This window comes from Lontra canadensis, unplaced genomic scaffold (genome assembly GCF_010015895.1).
Source record: "Lontra canadensis isolate GAN:19392208 unplaced genomic scaffold, GSC_riverotter_1.0 scaffold17, whole genome shotgun sequence".
NCBI lineage: Eukaryota > Metazoa > Chordata > Mammalia > Carnivora > Mustelidae > Lontra > Lontra canadensis.
In genome coordinates, this window is record NW_022631011.1 from 20788414 (window position 1) to 20809097 (window position 20684).

Sequence of the window (20684 nt, forward strand, 5' to 3'; positions counted from 1 at the left end):
TACCCGACTTTTCATTTTAGACTTCTAAATCTTGACTAAGATGGGATGGAACTTGTGTCATTAAACACTGGGGATCTAAAATTAAGCTTTGATTTACTAAGAAAATATCCTTACTGGTCTGCTTATGTGGACTTAGATGGCTGAACGAAAATCAGCTGTGGTTTCTAAATACTACTACCATCTAGTTTTTTAAAAAAAATATATTCTTAAGGAATGCATTTTATAATTCCCTGGTGAATTTAATCAAGTCTTCAAAAAGGATTAATTGGGAGAAATCTAACTCCTATGTATAAGGAATAATGAGTTCTCAGAAACCGTGAGTCCAGTTGTATATTGTGTACATGACAAATGTTGAATGTATTTACAATTTAGAAAGATTTATTTTTTTAAATCTGTATTTGATTATATGTAATATTCAATTTCTAAGGAAATTTTCTCTCATGCTTTTCTCTCTTAAGATGTATCTTAATTATTGTGGTATATCAACATATGAACTAAAAGTTTTGAAAGAAACAGTAAAGCATATGTACTTTAAAAATCCTTTATTAATAAGTTTTAATTTTGCTTTTTGTTTTTGTTTTCCCAGAAAGCACAGACATGCCAACAGAAACTAGATAGGGAAATTTCTACCTTTCTGAAAATGATTAAGGAGTGTGACATGGCTAAAGGTAAAAAAAAAAGTTGGGGGTTAAACTATGAAATAACACCTGCTATTTAACACAACCCATTATCCTAAATGTTGATCCTTTGTAGTTTTGTTTGCTATACATGTAGATAATTTTCAGATTTGAATTCAAAATTATGTTGGATAAGACTATTTAGCAGTTTTTAAAAAGCCACTTAAAATTTCTACTCATGGGGGAGACATGGTTTGTAGATTAATATTTTATTCTTTAAAGAAAAAGTTAAAGTTAACATTTTGGGCCTACAGATTTATTTTGCCTGCATAATGAGACTCCTACTTATGAATTCAGAAGACTTGAATTTTAAACTGCCTTGGGTTTGAATTCTTGTTCTGCCACTTACCAGCTGTTACTTTGAACAGTACGTGTAACTTCTCTGAGCCTGTTTCCCCATATGTTAATGAATGGGTTGGTTGTTCTCAGGTCTTAGCCTTTTATGATTCTATGAATGTCTACATGACCTTTAGTGTCTAATGGTTAATCTGCCTTTCAGTGGTAACTTTTTATTTCTTCAGCCTCCACTGATTATGAATCATCAAGAGTTGACTATAACTATTCCAAAAATCAAAATAACATATAATACAAAATCAAAAATCCAATAAAAAATTATATATCTAGAAAAAAGTATTACTTTGTAAATTAAAAACTGTGTTTCTTAGACTTTAGACTCCTCACCATTGCTTTAGATTTCAGCTATGATGGGTTTGTAAATAACGTCACTGAAATTTAATTGATTCAGTTGTCTATGAGTTTAACTATCAGTTTTAATCACAAACTAGTTTCCCTCTATGAACTTCTCAGTCTAGTTTATATATGCCCAGGGAATGCAAAGAAAAGCTAATATTAGAATAAACTGAACACAGGTATTTTATATCTGTCCAGATGTACCTTGGGCCTCCCTTTGTCAGTTCCATAAACATTTATTTGTATTAACGGTGATAGCTTTGAGAAGGATAGCAGTTAAGTCATTTTGATTATTGTGGGCTGGAATATTATATTACTTAGCAGTCTTCATCCTCAGTGAACTTTTTAAATAAGAGCAGCTTCATTAGATATAATTCACAATCTAAAATGTATCCACGTGAAGTATACCCTTCAGTGGTTTTTAATATACTTAGAGTTACGCACCTGTGACCATCAAAGAGCTTTTAAAACACCATCTTCAAGAACCATCAAAAGTAAGAAGAGATACTGGGGCGCCTGGGTGGCTCAGTGGGTTAAGGCTCTGCCTTCGGCTCGGGTCACGATCTCAGGGTCCTGGGATCGAGTCCCGCATTGGGTTCTCTATTCAGCTGGGAGCCTGCTTCTCCCTCTCTCTCTGCCTGCCTCTCTGCCTACTTGTGATCTCTGTTTGTCAAATAAATAAATAAAATCTTAAAAAAAAAAAAAAGTAAAAAGATACTAATGACATTTAAAAGATGTAGGAAATGTCCAGAGTTAGATGAAATATAAGGATTAATTCCTTTAACATGGAACAAAGAAAGAAATTACATCAGAACTACAACCAAATTAAGTTTTTTTTTTAAACTTTGAGTGAGATCTCTTCATTCAGATTATCTGTATGACCTGTCACTCATAACGATGGTATGCATCGTTTGCGTTTTTAGAGATATGCATAATATTCAATATTACAAAAGAGCTATTTCAGACAGTGCCCTCTGGAAAACTTTGAGAGGTCTGATGATGATCTGACAAGGCTATTTCATATATCTACAATGAAATTCAATAGATTTATACACAAACAACTGTAAGCATTATTTTCTGCAGGTGTAGATAGATAAATATGCATGTTATATAAATAGTAAATGGGGTTAAGATGATTTCATGAGTGGAATTAAAGAGTTGAAGATAACTGTTACCTTAATGCCGAGGGATTGTGCAGAGTAATCTTGCAACATGTGTTTTGTTGCTCTTAGATAGTAGCTGATAAATACACATCCTGCTCCATACCATCTACACAGTTTGCCAGTAACTTCTCAAAATGAAGAACCACAGTGTTCCTGGATAAAATCTAGACCTTGTGGTTGTGATTGTTAGTTGTCTTACATTGTAATACAAAATTATGTGAACTTGAAGACTCCTTTCTTAACGTCTTATTCCAACTTCTGCCATACTGGTTTGGCTCCGTGTCCCGTCAAATCCAGGTCACTGCAACAGCCTCCCCTGTGGTCTTCCTGCCTTCTGGGACCCTATGCGTTCCATTCCTAAAGGGAATCCAAGCTTTTAAGAAACTCTTACATCTCAAATTCTGTGAAAATACTGCATTATTCCTTCTAGATTAATTTTAGAATAGTACTTTTTGATCATAATATTTTTTCCCATTGGGGGAAAAAAAAGTTTAATGTGTCTTTGAAATTATAGAATAAAATACAGACTGTTTATCTTGTCATTTCAGAACTGTCAGAGCCCAATCACAAACGCATTTTTCAGTTTATTTACACTTATAGATCTTCCTCAACTTAATAATGGGGTTATGTCCTCATAAGCCCATTGTAAATTGAAAATCTCATAAGTCAAAAATGCATTTAATATATCTGACCTACAGAACATCATAACTTAGCCTAGCCTGCCTTAAACATGCTCTGTACACATCCATTAGCCAATAGTTGGGGAAAATCATCCATTTTTTTTTTTTTAAAGAATATATGTATGTATGCATGTATGTATTTATTTTGGAGAGCACACAAGCATGTGCTCTCCTGTGAGCACAAGTGTGCGGGGTGGGGAGAGGAACAGAGTGGGAGGGTGAGGGAAAGGGAGAAAATCCCAAGCCGACTCCATGGTGAGCACAGAGCCGAATGTGGGGCTGGATCCCATGACCCTGAGATAAAGACCTGAGGCAGAACCAAGAGGCTGACGCTTAACCAGCTGAGCCACCCAGGTGCCCCCAAAGCCAGTTTTATATTAAAGTGTTAAATGTCATGTAATTTATCAACTCCCATACTGAAAGTGAAAACAGAATGTCTGAGTACAGAACAGTGGTTTACTCTGGTGATGGTGTGGCTGACTGGAAGCTGTGGCTCCTGCCGCACATCACGAGATGTCATCATACTGCATACTGCTGACCTAGACAAAGATCAAAATTCAAAATTTGAAATATGGTCTCTACCGAACTTGTTTTGTGTTCATAGCATCATTCAGTCAAAAAATTTTAAGTCAAACCACTCTAAGTCAGGGACCATCTATATTCATTCTATTTTGGTCCAAAATATCCTCTATTTAAATAGTACTTTATTTACTTAAACCTAATTTCTGTTTGGATGAATGCCCAAATTTATGCATCTGGCATTGGCAACAAACATATCCTTCAAGGTTCAGTGAATGCAGTGCTAAAACCTCTACCATTTTATCCTTATCAAGAGCATGATTACAAACACAAAGAAAATTAACCAAACTAATACAACTTTTTGAAGATTTCCTAAAGGCCAGTAGTCTTTTCTTCCATTAAAACCTAAATTTACCTATATGTAGTAACCAGTTTTTGGCTGTTATGAATAATTATTGTACACTTAAATTTGATCACATCACTTTATTACCATAAGATTCTTAGAAGTGGAATTAACGGATGAAAGCATATTAACATATGTGTACCTATTGCTACATTGCTAAATTACTTTCTAAAAAGACTATACCTTATATGCCAACTTTAATGGATAACACTTTATTGCATGTTACTAAATGCAGATAGAGAATCCCTGGCTAAAGAAATTGGAATGATTTCAGTTATTTAAATGAAAAAAAAAATCTTAAAGGAAAAGCACATTGTTCAACCTACTTAAAACTCTGCTCAAAAATCTCAGCTTTGAGTAACACACTTCCTGCCTCCTTCACTGTTGTCACCGAGGCCCAGACCATCATTGTCTTTCACATGGGGTTGAAACAGCCTCCTAACTGGCCCCTCACATTCTGCCCTTGCCCTTCCAGTCGCTGCCCCAAGGACCCTTCTAAAACACCAGCGTATAATGTTCTTTGCTCAAAACATCTGGTAGATTCCAGGTTATCTCACTAAGAATGAAAAACAAAGTCTGTCTAATAACCCTCAAACTCTTCCATTTCTATTTGGCTTCCCTCTTCTCATCTCCTAATTACCCCTGGTTGCTCCTCTTCCAGCCTCACTGGCCTTCTGGCTGCCCATCGGAGAGGCTGGACTTTTTCCTGCCTCAGCCTGGGCTGAGCTGGCCCGCTGCCTGGAAGTCTTTTCTCCAGGATACTCACATCCTCACCTGCCCAGATCTTAACTCAAAGAGAACCTTCTGGCTACAGACTACAAACTCCATTACTGGGGCTTACTTGTGCTCAGATTTCTGATTGGACTCAGCAAAAGGGAGACCCTGTCAGGGGACTGGTGGAGAGGGTGAGAGCAGGCAGGCATTTTCCTCCCTCCCTCCACCTGGGCTGTGTGGAGTGTAACAGCCCTTGGCTGAAGCCCCCCACCTGTGATTCCAGCTTCTGCTGGCCTTAGCAACACTGTCCTTTCCTTTGCCTCTCTGTTCCAGGGTGGCAACTGTCCTGCATTGCCAGTCTGTTAGTTCACTTATCTCCCCCCTCCACCCCACCTTGTGTGTCCTCTTTTTTACAAGAAGTTTTCAGGTGCCACTTCAGTTTGCCAGCCAGTTCCTTTCAGGACTGGACCATCATCCTGTCCAAACTTGCAACTCCCCTCGACACTTGCTATTTCCCTACCTTGCTTTGTTTTTTCTCTCTCATTTACCAAATTTCCTTTTATATATATAAAAGGAAATTTGGTAAATTTATATATATAATAAACTTATAATATATCAACTACTGTGTATATATATAATACATTATAGTATGTATCACTATCAGCTACTATGTGTATATATATAAATATGTACACATAGTAGTTGATAGTCTGCCTCTCCTTTTAGCATATAAACTCCATCAAGGCAAGAATTTCTGTTTCGTTTGTCAGCTGTCTTCAGCACCTTAACAGTGCACGGCACCCATGGGCACTTGACATATACAGTTGATCCTTGAACAACAAGGGTTTGAACTGTATGGGTCCACTTATATGTGGCTTTTTTTTTTTTTAAATAAATACAGCACAGTACTGTGAATATAATTCCTATTTCTTATGATTTTCTTAACACTTTTTCTCTAGAATATTTGTTATTGTAAGGCTTCCAGTCAACAGTAGGTGCTTGCTTAGTAGTTAAGTTTCAGGGGAATCAAGGATTATATATGGATTTTGAATTGCAAAGCAGTCGCTGCCCCACCTTCCATGTTGTTCAGGGGTCAACTATGTAAGTTTTGAGTGAATAAAATGAATGACCTTATCTAGCTTATAAATTTATAACTCCCTTCTTTTGAACTTGGAAATAAGTACTAAATTTGTTTTGTCAAGTTAGTGTATAGATTCTACAAGTCAGCACCGAACCTGCCATGGGTTGGCCATGCAGCCAGTGGTGGATACAGACAGAGCCTCTCGCCTTTCTGGAGTTCCCCTTGAGCACAGTTCTGCTACAGTCTTCTCAGGACTGATGGTTTCTGTACTATCTGAAAATAATAGTTGTAGATATTTTAGGTTGTTTGCTTTATTGGACATTATATTTAGCAATAAAAATATTGTTCAAGATCCAACTCAAATCCCAGCTCTTCTCAGACTCTACCCCATTACTCCATCCCATAATGATTATTCCTTTCTCTGAATTAATGTTTTTTAAATGCATGATTTATTTGTGTCTACATCTTAAAACATCCTTGATACCTTTTTTCATTTAACTCCTACTATAGCTCATTTAACACACGCCGTTTTGAACTTCATATTCTCCGTTGCAGCTAGTGCAGATTATATAGATATAGACAGAATGGTTTAGTAGTAGTAGTTCAGTGGGTGGTTGTTCATGCTACTTATTTTAATTCGAACAGCCAAAATTTCTATTCTTCTATAGGGACCTCTTTTTTTTTTTTTTTTTCCAAATTACAGTTTTATGTAAAAGTTTTTAGAAGATTGGTTGATTTTTATATGCAGATATCTTTTTCTCCTGTTTGGAGGAGAGATTACTCATTTTCTTGAGGCATTTATATAATTACGATTAGGTGTAAAAGTCTGTTAAAATGCATTTTTGGGGATGCCTGGGTGGCTCAGTGGGTTAAGCCTCTGCCTTTGGCTCAGGTCATGATCCCAGGGTGCTGGGATTGAGTCCCACATCGGGCTCTCTGCTCAGTGGGAAGCCTGCTTCTCCCTCTGCCTGCCTCTCTGCCTACTTGTGATCTCTCTCTCTCTGATAAATAAATAAATAAAATCTTAAAAAAAAAAAAAAAAGTCTTTGCATGCAGGTTAGATCATGTCTCTTAGGTACATGGAGGCATTGCTGTTTTTTCAACAACAAAAAAAAACCCCCAAACCGAAGAGAATGGCATTTGAATTTGGCCTTGAACAAAAGAGGTTTATGTGGAGAAACTTCTGAATATGAATAATTATTATTTCCAATATTCAGGGAAGAGGAAGCATCTTAAAAAAAAGGTTGGGAGGCAGTAAAGTAAAAGAGTATTTCTAGGAAAACAAGTATTTCCAGGAAAACAGTCTGGCTGAAACTGATTCAGTTTATAGACTGTCTTAAATGTCGGCTAATGAGTGTGGACTGTTTCTGTATTAGGAGAACAATGGAGGTCATCTGTACTAGGTTTAGTTTGCCAATATAACAGGAAATAAGTATTTCCCCAATAGTTTTAAAACATACCCAATTAAAAATTGTACATGTTATCATGAAAATGACAGATTGTGAGCTTTTTATATATGTCTCTAAGCTTTTTTCATAAGATCTTCTAGCATCTTTCCTGAGTTCAAAAATATTTATAGTACAAAAAATGACATTTTTCTTCAAAATTGTGTCCAGTTCTTATAATAGGTCAAATAGGGTTACATACTAGCCTTTTTACATTCGTTGATTACAACTCAGTTTCTAAATACTAATGGCTAAGATATATTTGCAGTGATTCTCAGTTGGTAACTTTTCTAGGAGCCTTGCGGTTTTATTTTTTTAATAACAATATGCAAACATTCTCATACATGAAGCCTGGCTCCCGATGCACAGCCCTAGCGCTAGAGGGTCAGTTCTCATGCAGACCTCCTGCACAACTTGGTGTGAATTTCAGAATCATTCTTGAAGACCAGACTGTCAGAGAAATTAGGTAACTTTTGACTCTGTTTTGGACAAAAGAATTTGACACACTCTCAATAATGGGTTCTTAAAAGTCAATATATGTTTCTTGGAGTATCTTTTAAAAGGTTCTAGAATCAGTTTTACTTAAAATCTTGACGTTCATACAAATTTATTTTGACACATAATGTTTTATGCTAATCAACAGTATATAAAGTATTAAATATCTAAACACAAAATTGTAGGTGGTTAAGCATGTGGTGGTATTTAATAAAAGAAATATACCCATGAATGACTGTTTTCCCATATTCTTACCATTTGTGCCATGAAAATTGGAAAATTACTAGATTACCCAGAGCATTTATGGAAGGGAGAGGCTGCGCCTGATTTTTTTGGTACATCCCCTCACTGTACTCAGTCCACAGCTCTGTGTGAGACATCTGTTGAGGTACTATTTAAGTCCTGTGGCATCTGGCATACGGTATTCTTTTCTGCTATTTAGCAACTAAGTAAAGAATAAATCTTCACAATGTGTATCAAAGATTCAAATGAAAAAGTATGTAAAGTCAAATTTATATTAGGATATAGTAGTTTTCAATTGTTTGGGTGTTAAGAATAGCTAACACTGGGAAACTGTATTCCATAAAAAGAAAAATATGATAAAATGACATTTGGTATTTATATCCAGATAATAATGAAGGTTGTTCATACCTCCATTTGCTCTGACCTTTTCCTTTTGTTACCCCCCTTAGCCTAACGAGTTTTGAGAAGTAATTTTTCAAAGAAAATGACTTTTCTTTGCTGGAATCACATTCCTATAGAAATTGTGGAAAATTAGAGAAAAGAATGAAGACTAATAATTACAATGTTATCACCTAGGAATAATGACTAAATAATTTGTTACATGTTCTTCATAGATTTTATTTTCCTTTCCACTTCCCATTTGAAAATGTTTTGTTTCTTGAAGAGACCCAGTGTTTTATGGCCTGATAATTGCAAATTGCTGGCATTTGGATTGGATTGCTTTTGCTTATTGACCTTGTTTACCATGTTTTAAGAACCCTGTTCTAAGTGAATCAGGATTATTTAAAAGACAGAGGGTGGTATATATTTGTTTCTCTTCTTTTAAGTTATTTTTAGATGAAAAGCTTTCTTAATCTTATTTTTGTTTGATTGAAGAGACACATTTAAGGGATCTTACTTTATAATTACTATAATTACTATATAATTAACATGAAGTCCAAAACTATATGAACTAAGAGTATTTCTCCAGCCTTAATTTAGACAGATTATGGCATTTTACTTCCTTTTTAAATGTGTGTGCATTTGCCAGTTTTCTCTTGTCAGCATTCTAGCTTTTGTTTTGGGTGTTGTAGGTTTTTGTTTTTGTTTTTGTTTTTTTTTGTAATGAGTAAGTGGATTAAGATTTCCTTAGGGAACTGGAGATGGTGGTGATACTACTATTTCTTTGTTCCCAATTTATATTCTGAAAGATACTGGACCCCAGAGGGACACATTCGTAAGACTGAAAAGACCTATTCCATGCTAGACATTTATCCAGTAAGCACCAGAGAAAGTTGTGTTAATGCCACCTTTAGATAGGTTAGCCATCATGTAAACGACAGTATTATTTTTAGCTCTTTTTAGCAGTTGGCTTTTGAATAAAATTACTTATCTAGCATAGACTATCATGAAAGGAAATGTTAATGAGCTGCTTTCCTTAAACATTACATTATCCCTATAATTTTTGTTTGTTTTTAGTTGTGACTCTTCTCCTTGCAGAATATAGGCCTTCCTAGGACAAGGCTTCATCTTTACTGTACCAGTTTATGCACCCTGCATACAGTAGGTGCTAATAATATTGCTCAAGGAATATACTATATGCTTTGTTTAAGGCAGCCAGCTGGAAGGAAACATGAAGTCAGTAGACATAAAAATGTCTGTGGTGCCTGACTGGGTCAGTTGGTAGAGCATGCAACTCTTAATTTTGGGGGTCCTGAGTTCAAGCTCCATGGTGGGTATTTTCTTTAAAAAAAAAAAAAGTAATTTAAAAGTGCTTGTGGTCTTAAAATCCCACTAATTTTATTTATTTTTATTTATAGACATGCTTCCATCATTTCTTCAGAAAGCTGAAGTTGTCTCTGAAGCTTCTAGAGAAACTTGTGTAGCTTTGAGTGATTGCCTTAATCTCTTCACTAAACAAGAAGGGGTAGGTAGTTTGTAATTTAATTTTTCAATAATTTAGTGTCACATACTGGATCATTCAATAAATCTCTGCTTTCAAATTGACCAAAGGTAGGAGAAAATAGTCTTAATAAAGAAAATGAAGAGTTGATTTTCACTAAAATTTAGAACTTCTTCATTCTTGATTAAGCCAGATGATTCCGATATAACTTGTGTTCAAATCTAATTTACTTATACAGCTGTATTTATTGACCACGGTTTAAAGTTCTTCTCAGAGTTCTTGTGGCATTTCAACAAGAGTGTTGTGAAAATATTGTGGAAACCAAAGGTTTTATATGAAAAACACATATTTTTCTTTAGAAAATAAAGAGCTATTACATTTACCCATGTGAGTTGAGCTCAGTGGATTAAATATCTTATGTTCTTTTCCCCTTGCTCTCTCCCATTCACTTTTCTAAATATTAAGAGTGGTAAGTTTATCCATTAATAATTATTTTTCTGAGGACTGAAAAGTTGTAAAATGTGTTTTGGTTGTCTGCACTAGGGTTTTTCTTGTTTTAATTTTTTCATGATGTGAAATGCAAGCTAAGCAGCCATAGGCTTTCTCTTCCATTTTGTTAAATTCTCCATATATGTTCAGTCTTCAGCTTTTTAGAATAAGACACCAGATTTCTCATTCTGGTTACAATTTATTTGTACCTTTTAATTAGATATTAGGTTTTGGTAAAACAAGATAGATGAAAATGGTTTTGTATGTTTCTCTCACATGTAAAGATCTAAAATTTTATTTTCTTGTGATTACAGTGGAAGCCCTGTGAATTCAGATAAAAAACTTTTTAAACACCAGCTTTGTTATGTACACCACAAATTCCATATTTTATTTGGAGAAAAAAATGTGAGTGATCTGAAATTCATTTAAAACAAACTTACAGAAAGTCTTTCAATAACTATCACAGGGAAACATAATTTTTCATTAAACATTTTAAATGGTTAATTCTTCCAGTACTGTTTGAAAGCATCCCCTCTCAGCATTTCTATTTTTGGTGATTTCATATTCTAGGTTATTTAAATGAGGCATGATTTAGTGATCTAAATAAAGCTAAATATCATTGTTCAACATTTCTGAAATGAACAAATTGTGGTGTCTAGTAATTCAGGTAATATTTAATACATTATAAAACTAAATCTCATTAATGTCTCTTATGTGGTACCTGATGGATGTATCAATAATGTCTCTGTTTTAGTTATGTATTGTTTTAAGGTAAATTCTAGATTAGAAGCAATTTAATTTCTGGAGAAAAGCCAGCCTATGCTAATTTTTAAACTGTTGCTTAAAAATATAGTCTAGGTGGGGCGCCTGGGTGGCTTAGTGGGTTAAAGCCTCTGCCTTCAGCTCAGGTCATGATCCCAGGATCCTGGGATTGAGTCCCGCATCCGGGCTCTCTACTCAGCAGGGAGCCTGCTTCTCCATCTCTCTCGGCCTTCCTCTCTGCCTACTTGTGATCTCTGTCAAATAAATAAATAAAATAATAAAAACAAAAACAAAAACAAAAATACAGTCTAGGTAATTACCTCTCTGAAAATCCAGATGTGCAAGAGTATATTAGCCTCAAGTTTAGACTAATCAGACTTTTAAATCTGTCGTGAGGATTAAATAACATAATGTAAGCAAAATACTTAGCATAGATCCTGATACATAGTAAGCCCTTTTGAGTAAAAATCAACAGTTACTATAGGATGCTATCTAATTAACACTTGTGACCCCTTTTCTCTGATGGCATTTTGGAGCTTTTGTGTCTTTAGCTATTTAACTCATTTTGGGAGGAGGTGGTATTATCTAAAGAAAATTTGAGTGTTTGTGGAATGATTGTGTTCTTTTCATCCTTACTATGTATTATTCAAGTGTCAAAGGGCTACTGAAGTTCTCTGAACCTTGGTATTTCCATCTTTCAAATAAAGGAGACCATACTGTAAGTCATTAACAGGCACTGGTCTGAAAGTCTAATGGACCTTTTTAAAATCTTAAGTCTTTTTCCTAACCAACCATGGGCAAGTTTCTGTAAAATGAAAATGTATAAACAGTTCAGTGTCAGATGTGGGGGTCAAATGTATATAGATGAATAAGAACTGTGTGGCACACGGTACTCATTTAGGAAATAGCATTTATTGCTTCAAATTTGCAAAGTAGCTTTAAGATTCTTTTCCAGTAATGCTATAAAATAGCAATTCTGTGAGGTTCTTTGGATTTCTCTCTGGGAAATAGGATTGTAGACAATGGAAAGGGCCCCCAAGTATTTAAAAGACAAATGGCATCATTGAAGGTAGTTTTTCATATGGCCAAGACCTACAACATAGGAATTTAATAGTGTACTTGAGGTCATCACAGCATAACTAGGTATTATAATGCTTTATTTATCTGGAATCATAAACTGTATTTCTGCTATCTAGAAATTTGTTAAAAGAACAATCATAAGCTTTGAACTCACAGAGACCTGGGTCTAATTCCATGTTCTGCTCCTTAATCTCTCTTTGCCACAGTTTTCATATACAATTACCTTTTCAAAGTGGCAATCAACCAAAAAAGAGTGTTTTGAAAAGTATGTATGATCATCTTGGCAAAAAACCTTGTATACTACCTGGCATGTAACGAGGATCCGGTAGATCTAAGTGATCCCAGCCCCTGTTGCCACAAAACTATTTTTATTCTAATATTTGTGATGACAGTTCTTTTTTTTTAAGATTTTATTTATTTATTTGACAAAGAGAAAGATCACAAGTAGATAGAGAGGCAGTCAGAGAGAGGGGGAAGCAGGCTTCCCACCGAGCAGAGAGCCCAATATAGGGCTCGATCCCAGGACCCCAAGATCACACGACCCGAGCCGAAGGCAGAGGCTTAACCCACTGAGCCAACCAGGCACCCCTGTGATGACAGTTCTTTTAAATGTTATGCATTTACATCTTCTACTGAATTTTTAACACTTCATTTTATCTTTTCTGGGGGCCTCAGCATTGTCCTTTTGTCCATGTTGTATGTCCATAATTACTCTGATTCTTAATGCAGAGATGCCTTCAGAGGATAATGTTCATAGAACTCTGTATTTTGACTAAATTGCCCAGTCCTGCTAATGCTCTTGAATTCACTTTGCTCTTTATGGGTTTTAAAATTTTTTTCTCTTGATTTTTTAGCTTGGCTGTGTGCCTGTCTGTAGCAGTGGAATACTGATCCCTTCTGGTTGACTCCTTTCTAATGTTGTTTATGAAAAAAGAAAACCAGATTACCAGACTTGGTCAAATTCTGTCCACAGTAAGAGCAAGCTGGCTCTGGATGAGAAACTTAGGGGTTTACAATGAGGACAGGCCTTAGTGCCTGGATTTGGGGCTTTCTATTTCTACGGTATGTGAGTGTACTTTGTTTATTTGGGGATGCTCTGATATGACCCAGATACTCAAGGTTTCCATAGACCTCTATAAATGGGGTGCGTTATGTAGGCATATTTTACTTGTAAATAACACTGTGTTGTTGAAAAAAACCTGCAAAATATAAAGCAAGCTGTAAAGCTTGTGATTGATTTACTAAAAGGAAACTTATTAGGTGTTTTTATAATATAGGGGAGACATTAGAGAATGTGAATGCCGTAATTTGTATTTAACCTTGTTTGAGAGTTCTATTCAAAAGGCTAATGGGGTGCCTGGCTGGCTCAGTTGGTAGAGCACAGGGCTCTTAATCTCAGGGCCATGAGTTCAAGCCTCATGCTGGGTGTGGAGCCTATTTAAAAAAAAAAAAAATTCTAAAGGCTAGAAACTGGCTTCATGAATTATTTTTGTTTCTGCAGTTTACCTTACTGTGTCATAGTGGCTAAAATGTCACACATTAGCATCAGTGGTCCCCTTCTTGTTCTGTGTATCATCGAGCTCCCTTTGATATTAATCAAACCAGTTTTTCTGAAGTAGGAACTTGCTTAAAATTAGTGTAAGTTCACTCATAAAATATTTTATGCTTCTATGTTAAATTTCCTTACTGCTCAAGAGCTATAACCCAAAAGTATGATTGGGATGATAGTGACACTAAGTTTGTGGTGTAATGGAGAGATCTGGACCTTATATTGGACCAACCAAAAGGTATTGCTACTTTGGACCAGCTGCTGATATCTTTGGAGAGAAACCATGCCCTCCTTTGAGCTTCCAGCTCTATAATGTCGAGGTCTCTAATATTCATTAGTTTCCTTGGCTGTTCAAAAGCCTTTACTCATGTTGTCTTTCATTTCATTTCTTTGTCTTTCATTTCATTTCTTCATGGTTATACCTTTTGGGCGCTTATCTCTCTGTCATCTCTTCAGTCTCCTCCTCTCCCTCTGCTCTCAGCAAAATTCTTTGTTAAACATACATGGAGGCAGTGACTATATTTGCTGCCAGTTCCATGCCACTTCCAACCCCCAGTCTCTATCTTTTTTCTTTCCTTTCATTGGCATCTGTCTCCTTCTATCCTGCTCGAAAACAGCTTCTCTTTTCTTTTGAATCTTCTACTCCCTTACAGCTTCTGTCTCCCTATATTCCTTTCCAATTCTATTTTGGAAAATGTGATAATTTCTGTTTCTACTCTATTCCTCAACTAGCCCACTGAAACCATTCTTGCCAATAATCTCCTTACTGCTAAATCAGAGGATATCCTTAAATTACCTTGCTCGTCCTGTGATGGATCTGGCATTTGACCACTACTTGCTTTTTGGAGTTCTTCTCAGTGATTTCCATGGTGCCTACCTCTTCTCGCTTCTCTTTTCCTTAGAGCAGCTCCTCCTCAGTTTTCTTCTGAAGCATCTTTTCTTCTGCCTGTGCCTTGAATGTTGGTGTCCCTGGTTTCTATGGATGGCCTTTTCACTCAGCATTCTCCTTGGATGATCTTAGCCATTCCTTCAAACAGAAATCCATGATGACTGTGAAATCGCCACCTTAGATCTTAGAGCTATGAACCAGTATATCCAGCTGCCTTTTCAACATTAGCATATGATTATAGCACAGGCATTTCAAGACCAGTGTGTCTAAAGCTGCATTATCCATTCAACTCAGAGACAGAATTGCCACGTATCCGGAACCCAAGCCAAGATCATGGAAGCTGTCCTTAGTTCATCTTTCTTCCTTATTCCCCCACGCTTAATCAAATTCTGTCATTTTTCCTTCCTGTCTTTCAGCTGTCTGTCTCCCTGTCCTCCCTCTCCTCCTACCTAACACTCAGATCCCCCACTGCCACTCTGTGAGGATAAAGCTCTCAGGATTGCTCTGTTGGATGACTGCCACTATTTCCTCATCCCAGGTTCCACCCTTAAGAACTGGCTTAGATACCCCTCCTAGTCTAGGGGTCTTTGCTATTGTAGCACTCACCACATTGTATCATTACATATTTACTTGTCTGATTATATATTTACTAAAGAGCCCCTTAAGTAAGCAAGTGTATCATAGTTATTTTTGTAGCATCTGTGTCTGCTATAGTACTTGACCTGGAGTAGACCTTTAATGTCTGAATGAGTTTGAGGACAGGTTTATAATGTTTAATGTCAGAACAAAAAGTATGTGTACTCCACCCCCACCAGAGCTTGATAGTTAGCTAGAAATTTCATTAGCCTGAACATCCCACTTAAGTGTAGTATTTAGGAGGTGGGTTTTACTGTCCTTTGAGTCTTCATCTACCCTTCAAGCCTGGCTGGAGTAAGAAACCATCTCTTCCATATAAATAGCTTTTACAGTAGTAGGATTAATGCCATTGTTTTCCTCATTGCTCAAAATGGTAGCCTAGAAAATGCATAAAAAATAAATACATGAAAAAAAAATACATAAAGTCCAGTTCTGTCTTTGTTGTGGAATTGAAACCTCCACTCCTAAGTGTAAGCCTGAGTAAGGGTCAGTTCTCTTCGAGGCGCAAGGGTCCAAAGTGGATTCCTCTGCTTTTCCCTGGGGGCGGGCTGGCCATTTAGAAGTTGTCAGGGCCGGCGTCGCCAGGAGAGGGCTTGAGCACACAGCCCGCTCTAGGACCTCGCAGGAGCCTCCGCGGGATGCAAGCAGAGCACGAGTAGCAGTTTCCTTACTTCCTTCCCGAGAATTGCGGGCCAGCAGTCCGCTCCCTCCTTTGGAGGGGCTGTGTGCTGGCTCTCGAGGTCCCAGGCAGGTCCCCACCTGCGCCTCGGAGGAGCGGGCCCCGCGGGAGGCAGGCGGGGAGAGGAGGGACTGGACGACGACCGCGGCCCCGCGGAGCCGCCTGCTGCAGGCCATTCAGCGCGCGGCTCGCACTCTCCTGGGCGAGCCCTGGAGGAGGGCGGCTCTGGCTCTGCGGCCGAGGGGCGCTGCACCGACCTCTGGTGGCCCGAGGGCCGGCGCGGAGTCTTGGGCCGTGGGCGGCCAGGCTGCGCCTCTCCTTGACCTCGGTGGAGCCGGGGCGGGCGGAGGAAAGGTGACTTAGGGAGACCTTGCGGTGCCGCCCTGGGTCGCGCCTCCGGGCTGGGCTGGAGGGGAGGCGGAGGAACAGGCCGAGCGCATTTGTGCTGGAGCTGGCAGAGGAGCGCAGGGCGGAGCGCGCCCGCGGGGATCCCCAGATCCGGCCCAGGTGGGTGAGTGTGTGTGCCCGCTGGGGTCTTTGCGAGGTCAGCCTCGGGACTGCAGAGGACACGGGCGGGGGCGGGGGGCGGGGTACGGCGGAGGAAGGGGGAGGGCGGCCAGACGAGATCTAGGGATGTGAGTAGATCCAAGAATAGTTGGACTCCTTAGTGTGGAGCGGAGTGCGGCGGCGGGCGAGTGGGGAGGGGTGCGTGAAGCCGGGGGACCCTGCTCTCCCAGCCTGGCCAGGGTCTTTCTGCCGGCACGGTACTTGCGTCGGGTTCCCACAAGAAGAGCCACTGAGGGGAAGAGACTGGACAGGTTTTTTTGGTTTTGTTTTTGTTTTTTTTCGGCTAAATATTGGTAGTAGGTCAAGTGGGGCCGGAGTGGGAGGAGTAAGGCAGTGAAAGACATTATTGTCCTAAATAACCTTCCAAGTTAGTGATTTTTTGCATGTCTCTGCTCTGGCTGACATTGAGATGAACTTACCATCCGCTGTTCCGAGGCCGCTAAAATTCCAAGGAAATGCATGAGTGGATTAAAGAGAGAAAGGGAAATTATACTGGGGCTGGGGAGTCCGGAGGGAGGTAGCTTTGAACTTTGTTTTGATTAAGGATTTTTGATTACTCATAGGCTTTCTTTGTAGCCTAAACCAGTGAGAATCACGTTCCCCAGCACTCAGAGCATGTGGCCAGTTGTTTTGTGTTTTTTTGTTGTGCTGGTTTTTTCTGGATTTGGAGGGAGGGTAGTAGGAAAGGAAAGATGCCAGGGAAGAGCTTAGTACAGCGTTTGAGAGTTATTAAAGCTATTAAAAGTTTCTCAATTTTAATTAGGTTCAAAGACAGAATGAGGCATTTTGATTTAAAGATATAGGTTATTTTAGCAGGAATCTTTTTCACAAGAGAAAAAAATGCTTGAAATGCGTGTTGGTGGAGGAATGTGTAGGCTAGAATATGGGTATCTAAGTGTAAATTTTCTTCTCAGTTTGAGGGCACACCGAAGTTAATCTCTGGTCCAGATAATATTTGATTTCAGCCATGAAGCTGATGACTTTGGTAGGTTAGCTCGGTTTTGATTGAGTAGATATTTAATATGAGCATGATGACTGGGGAGCTTTATCAGCCTTTGTTCTAGTACTACTTTTACTAGACTGGGATCTTAAAGGAATTTTGTTTCACTGTGAATATGATTTCAGTACTCTAGTCTCCCCTCTTTAGAACCTCTGTAAAGGTTAATTTCAGGGATTTTCATTGAGGGTCAGTGTGACCCACATAATTTCTGTACTCTCGGTTGTACACCTTGCATAATTAGGGAAAATTTAAAAGTTCATTAGATTTTCCATAATAAAAGCACATGTGTGTACTACAGGGTAGTATATAAATAAAGTCAAACACGTTTAGAATACTGTACATAAAATAATCATATAAAATAATTATGTAATAGCATGCTCTAAGCTATGTAAAGAATTTATAACATTTGCCATCTATATTCTTTAAAAAGCTTTTATAAATTTATTCGTATCTTGGCATTCAAATATATAATTGTGTTTATAAGCTCTGTGAGAATTATAAGAATTTTTAATTCCTTTAAAAATTTGAAATTTAGGGACACCTGGGTGGCTCAGTCGGTTAAGCAGATGCCTTCTGCTCAGGTCATGATCCCAGCGTCCTGGCATTGAGTCCCCCATTGGGCTCCTTGCTCGGCAGGGAGCCTGCTTCTCCCTCTGCCTCTGCCTGCCTGTGCTCTCTCTCTGACAAATAAATAAAATCTTTAAAAAAATTGAAATTTAGATTTTTTTACTTGGTCCACATTATTCTACATTATTCCTAAACTTTTAGTTTGTAGTAAAGTCAGGAAATACATTGCAGATTGATCTTGGAAGCAGGAAGGACATAAGTTAAATGTTTTTAATGTTTTTAAATGTATTTAATAGGAAGTTTATGTAGCATGAAGCTACATAAGGTTTTCATCTTGATAATTTGTGAAGTATTTGAACAAAAATACATAAGGTTGTAATTATTTCAGCAATAAGAAAGGGAGAGGGAGTGTGTGTGTGTGTGTGTGTGTGTGTGTGTGTGTCTTTGTGTGTTATTAGCATTGTCATGCTTGGTATGGACCCAGGATCTTTTCCTAAGTTTTTGTATCACAGTAGTACCAAGCCTGTAACCTGCCTGCAATTGTATTTATCTTATATTTCTATTAGAGAGTGCAGTGCCTGATTTATATTCTGTCTGACGAATTTCAAATGAAGTATAGCAGATATAATTTTCTTCTCATTTTAATGTAAGAGTGGTAAGGATATAACCCTTATACATTTTTATAATGGTCCACCATTGATTTGATACCTGTTATTTAATGTAACATTTTTTTCTTAATTCAGTAAGTATTTACAGAGTGTTTACCTTGTCAGATACTTTGCTAAACTAGTCAAGGCTAGATGAATAGAAGAGGGTTTTCTTAAAAGGTTTTATCAAATATCCCTAAAGAGTTTGAATATTATCTTGGGCTGTTAGAATCACTGAAAGATTTTAATCAAGAGACATTTAATCAGATTTGCTCCTTATGAGAAGGATTAGAGGAAAGCCTCAAAACAGGGTGACCAGGTGCAGGAATTCAAGAGAAAGATAATCAGAGTCTGAACCAAGTTGTTGGCTACCAAAAGGAAAGGAGGATACAGAGCAGACAGACTTCAAAGATAACCTACTAGGAGCTGATAATAGTTGAATTTGAGGAACGAAGAAGATGGAGTTGTAGATGACCCCCACACTTATGGCATATACATCATTGGATGGAAGGTGACTGAAGAAGGGAGTAAAGGGAGTGGGGGGAGAATGAGTTCACTTTTGGACATGATGACATCCAAGTAAGGGTTTCCTTATTCATCCAATAAAAATTTATGAGTTATTAGTATTGGAAGTCACCTCAATAAGCAGGGAGCTTGAATAAAGAATATCACATAGGAGACCTATAGCTTGAAAAAGTTTGAAATCAAAGGATTGAATACTGATATTAAAAGGCAAGTGGGAGCAAAGGAAGCCAGTGGACAGTGCTGAGAAGCAGCAGCCAGAGAGGCAGGAAAAGTCCAGAATATTGGAGGCCATCGGGGACAGTCAGGTCAAGAAGTTGAGGTAACAACTGAAATGTGTTCATTATTGGTCTTGGATGAAGGAAGTTCTAGAAGCATGACCCAGGAAGAAGCTAGATGGTAATGAGCAGCAGAGTACATTGGAAGAGAGAAAGTAGAAATAATGAAGATAGACTGATTTGGTTTCTATAGATAGTCATAATCTATGAACAATTAGAGTTTTACTCCTTTCTTTCCAATTCTTACATCTCATTTATTTTTCATGTTCCTAATGTACTGGCCAGGGCTCTCAGAACAATGCTGAATAGAAGCTGAGATGGGGGAATCTATCCTTGGTTTTGAAAAAAGACACACTTCTAACAACACATTATTAAGTGTGATATTTAGTAAATACCATTTATCAGATAAAAGTTCTTTTTCATTCTTATATTGTTGAGGGTTTTTTTTTTTTTCTCAATCATGAAAGGGTGCTGCATTTTCTCAGATTCTTTCTGCATTTTGTAAGGGAATCATAGGCTTTTCTTTATTAAGGTAGCGAATTATGTATTTTTTAAATTATATTTTTAGACTTTTTCTAATGATAAGCCATCTTTCTGTACCTGGGATAAACCTAATTTGGTCATTATATATTACCTTTAACATTCTCCTTGATTTGGTTTCTTTTGGATTTTAGTATCCGTTTATGAATGAGATTGGCTGATAATTTCTTTTTTCTTTTTTTTTTGTTCTGTCCTCATCAGGGTTTACTATCCAGGTTATGCTGGCTTCATAAAATGAGTTTGGAAGTTTTCTCTCTTTTGCTGTTCCCTGGAAGAGCAAATTAAAATGGTCTGTTCCTCCTTATAAAAATCATCTTCCTGAGATTTTTTTAAAAACTATTAAGTAGACATAGTTATGGTCATAGGACTATTTTAGTTTTCTCTTTCTTTTGGGGTCAATTATTTGACCCCAAAGTTACTTAGTTCCAGAAATTTATTCTGTTCATTTAAGTTACAAAATTTATTGTTATAAGATCGTCTTTTATTA

The 20684-nt window shown here is 37.6% G+C and overlaps 1 protein-coding gene across 3 annotated transcripts in view; it reads left to right on the forward strand.

Moving 5' to 3' along the window:
• Positions 1-20684, forward strand: part of OSBPL1A (oxysterol binding protein like 1A) — a 239611-nt gene that overhangs the window by 99552 nt on the left and 119375 nt on the right. For 2 of the 3 annotated variants that reach the window (XM_032859742.1, XM_032859743.1), the window contains 2 exons: positions 587-668; positions 9910-10016. In XM_032859742.1, coding sequence (XP_032715633.1) covers positions 587-668; positions 9910-10016 — 189 coding nt within the window. Of the gene's footprint in view, positions 1-586; positions 669-9909; positions 10017-16440; positions 16584-20684 lie in introns of those variants that run through there. The other variant, XM_032859744.1, reaches the window with a different exon arrangement.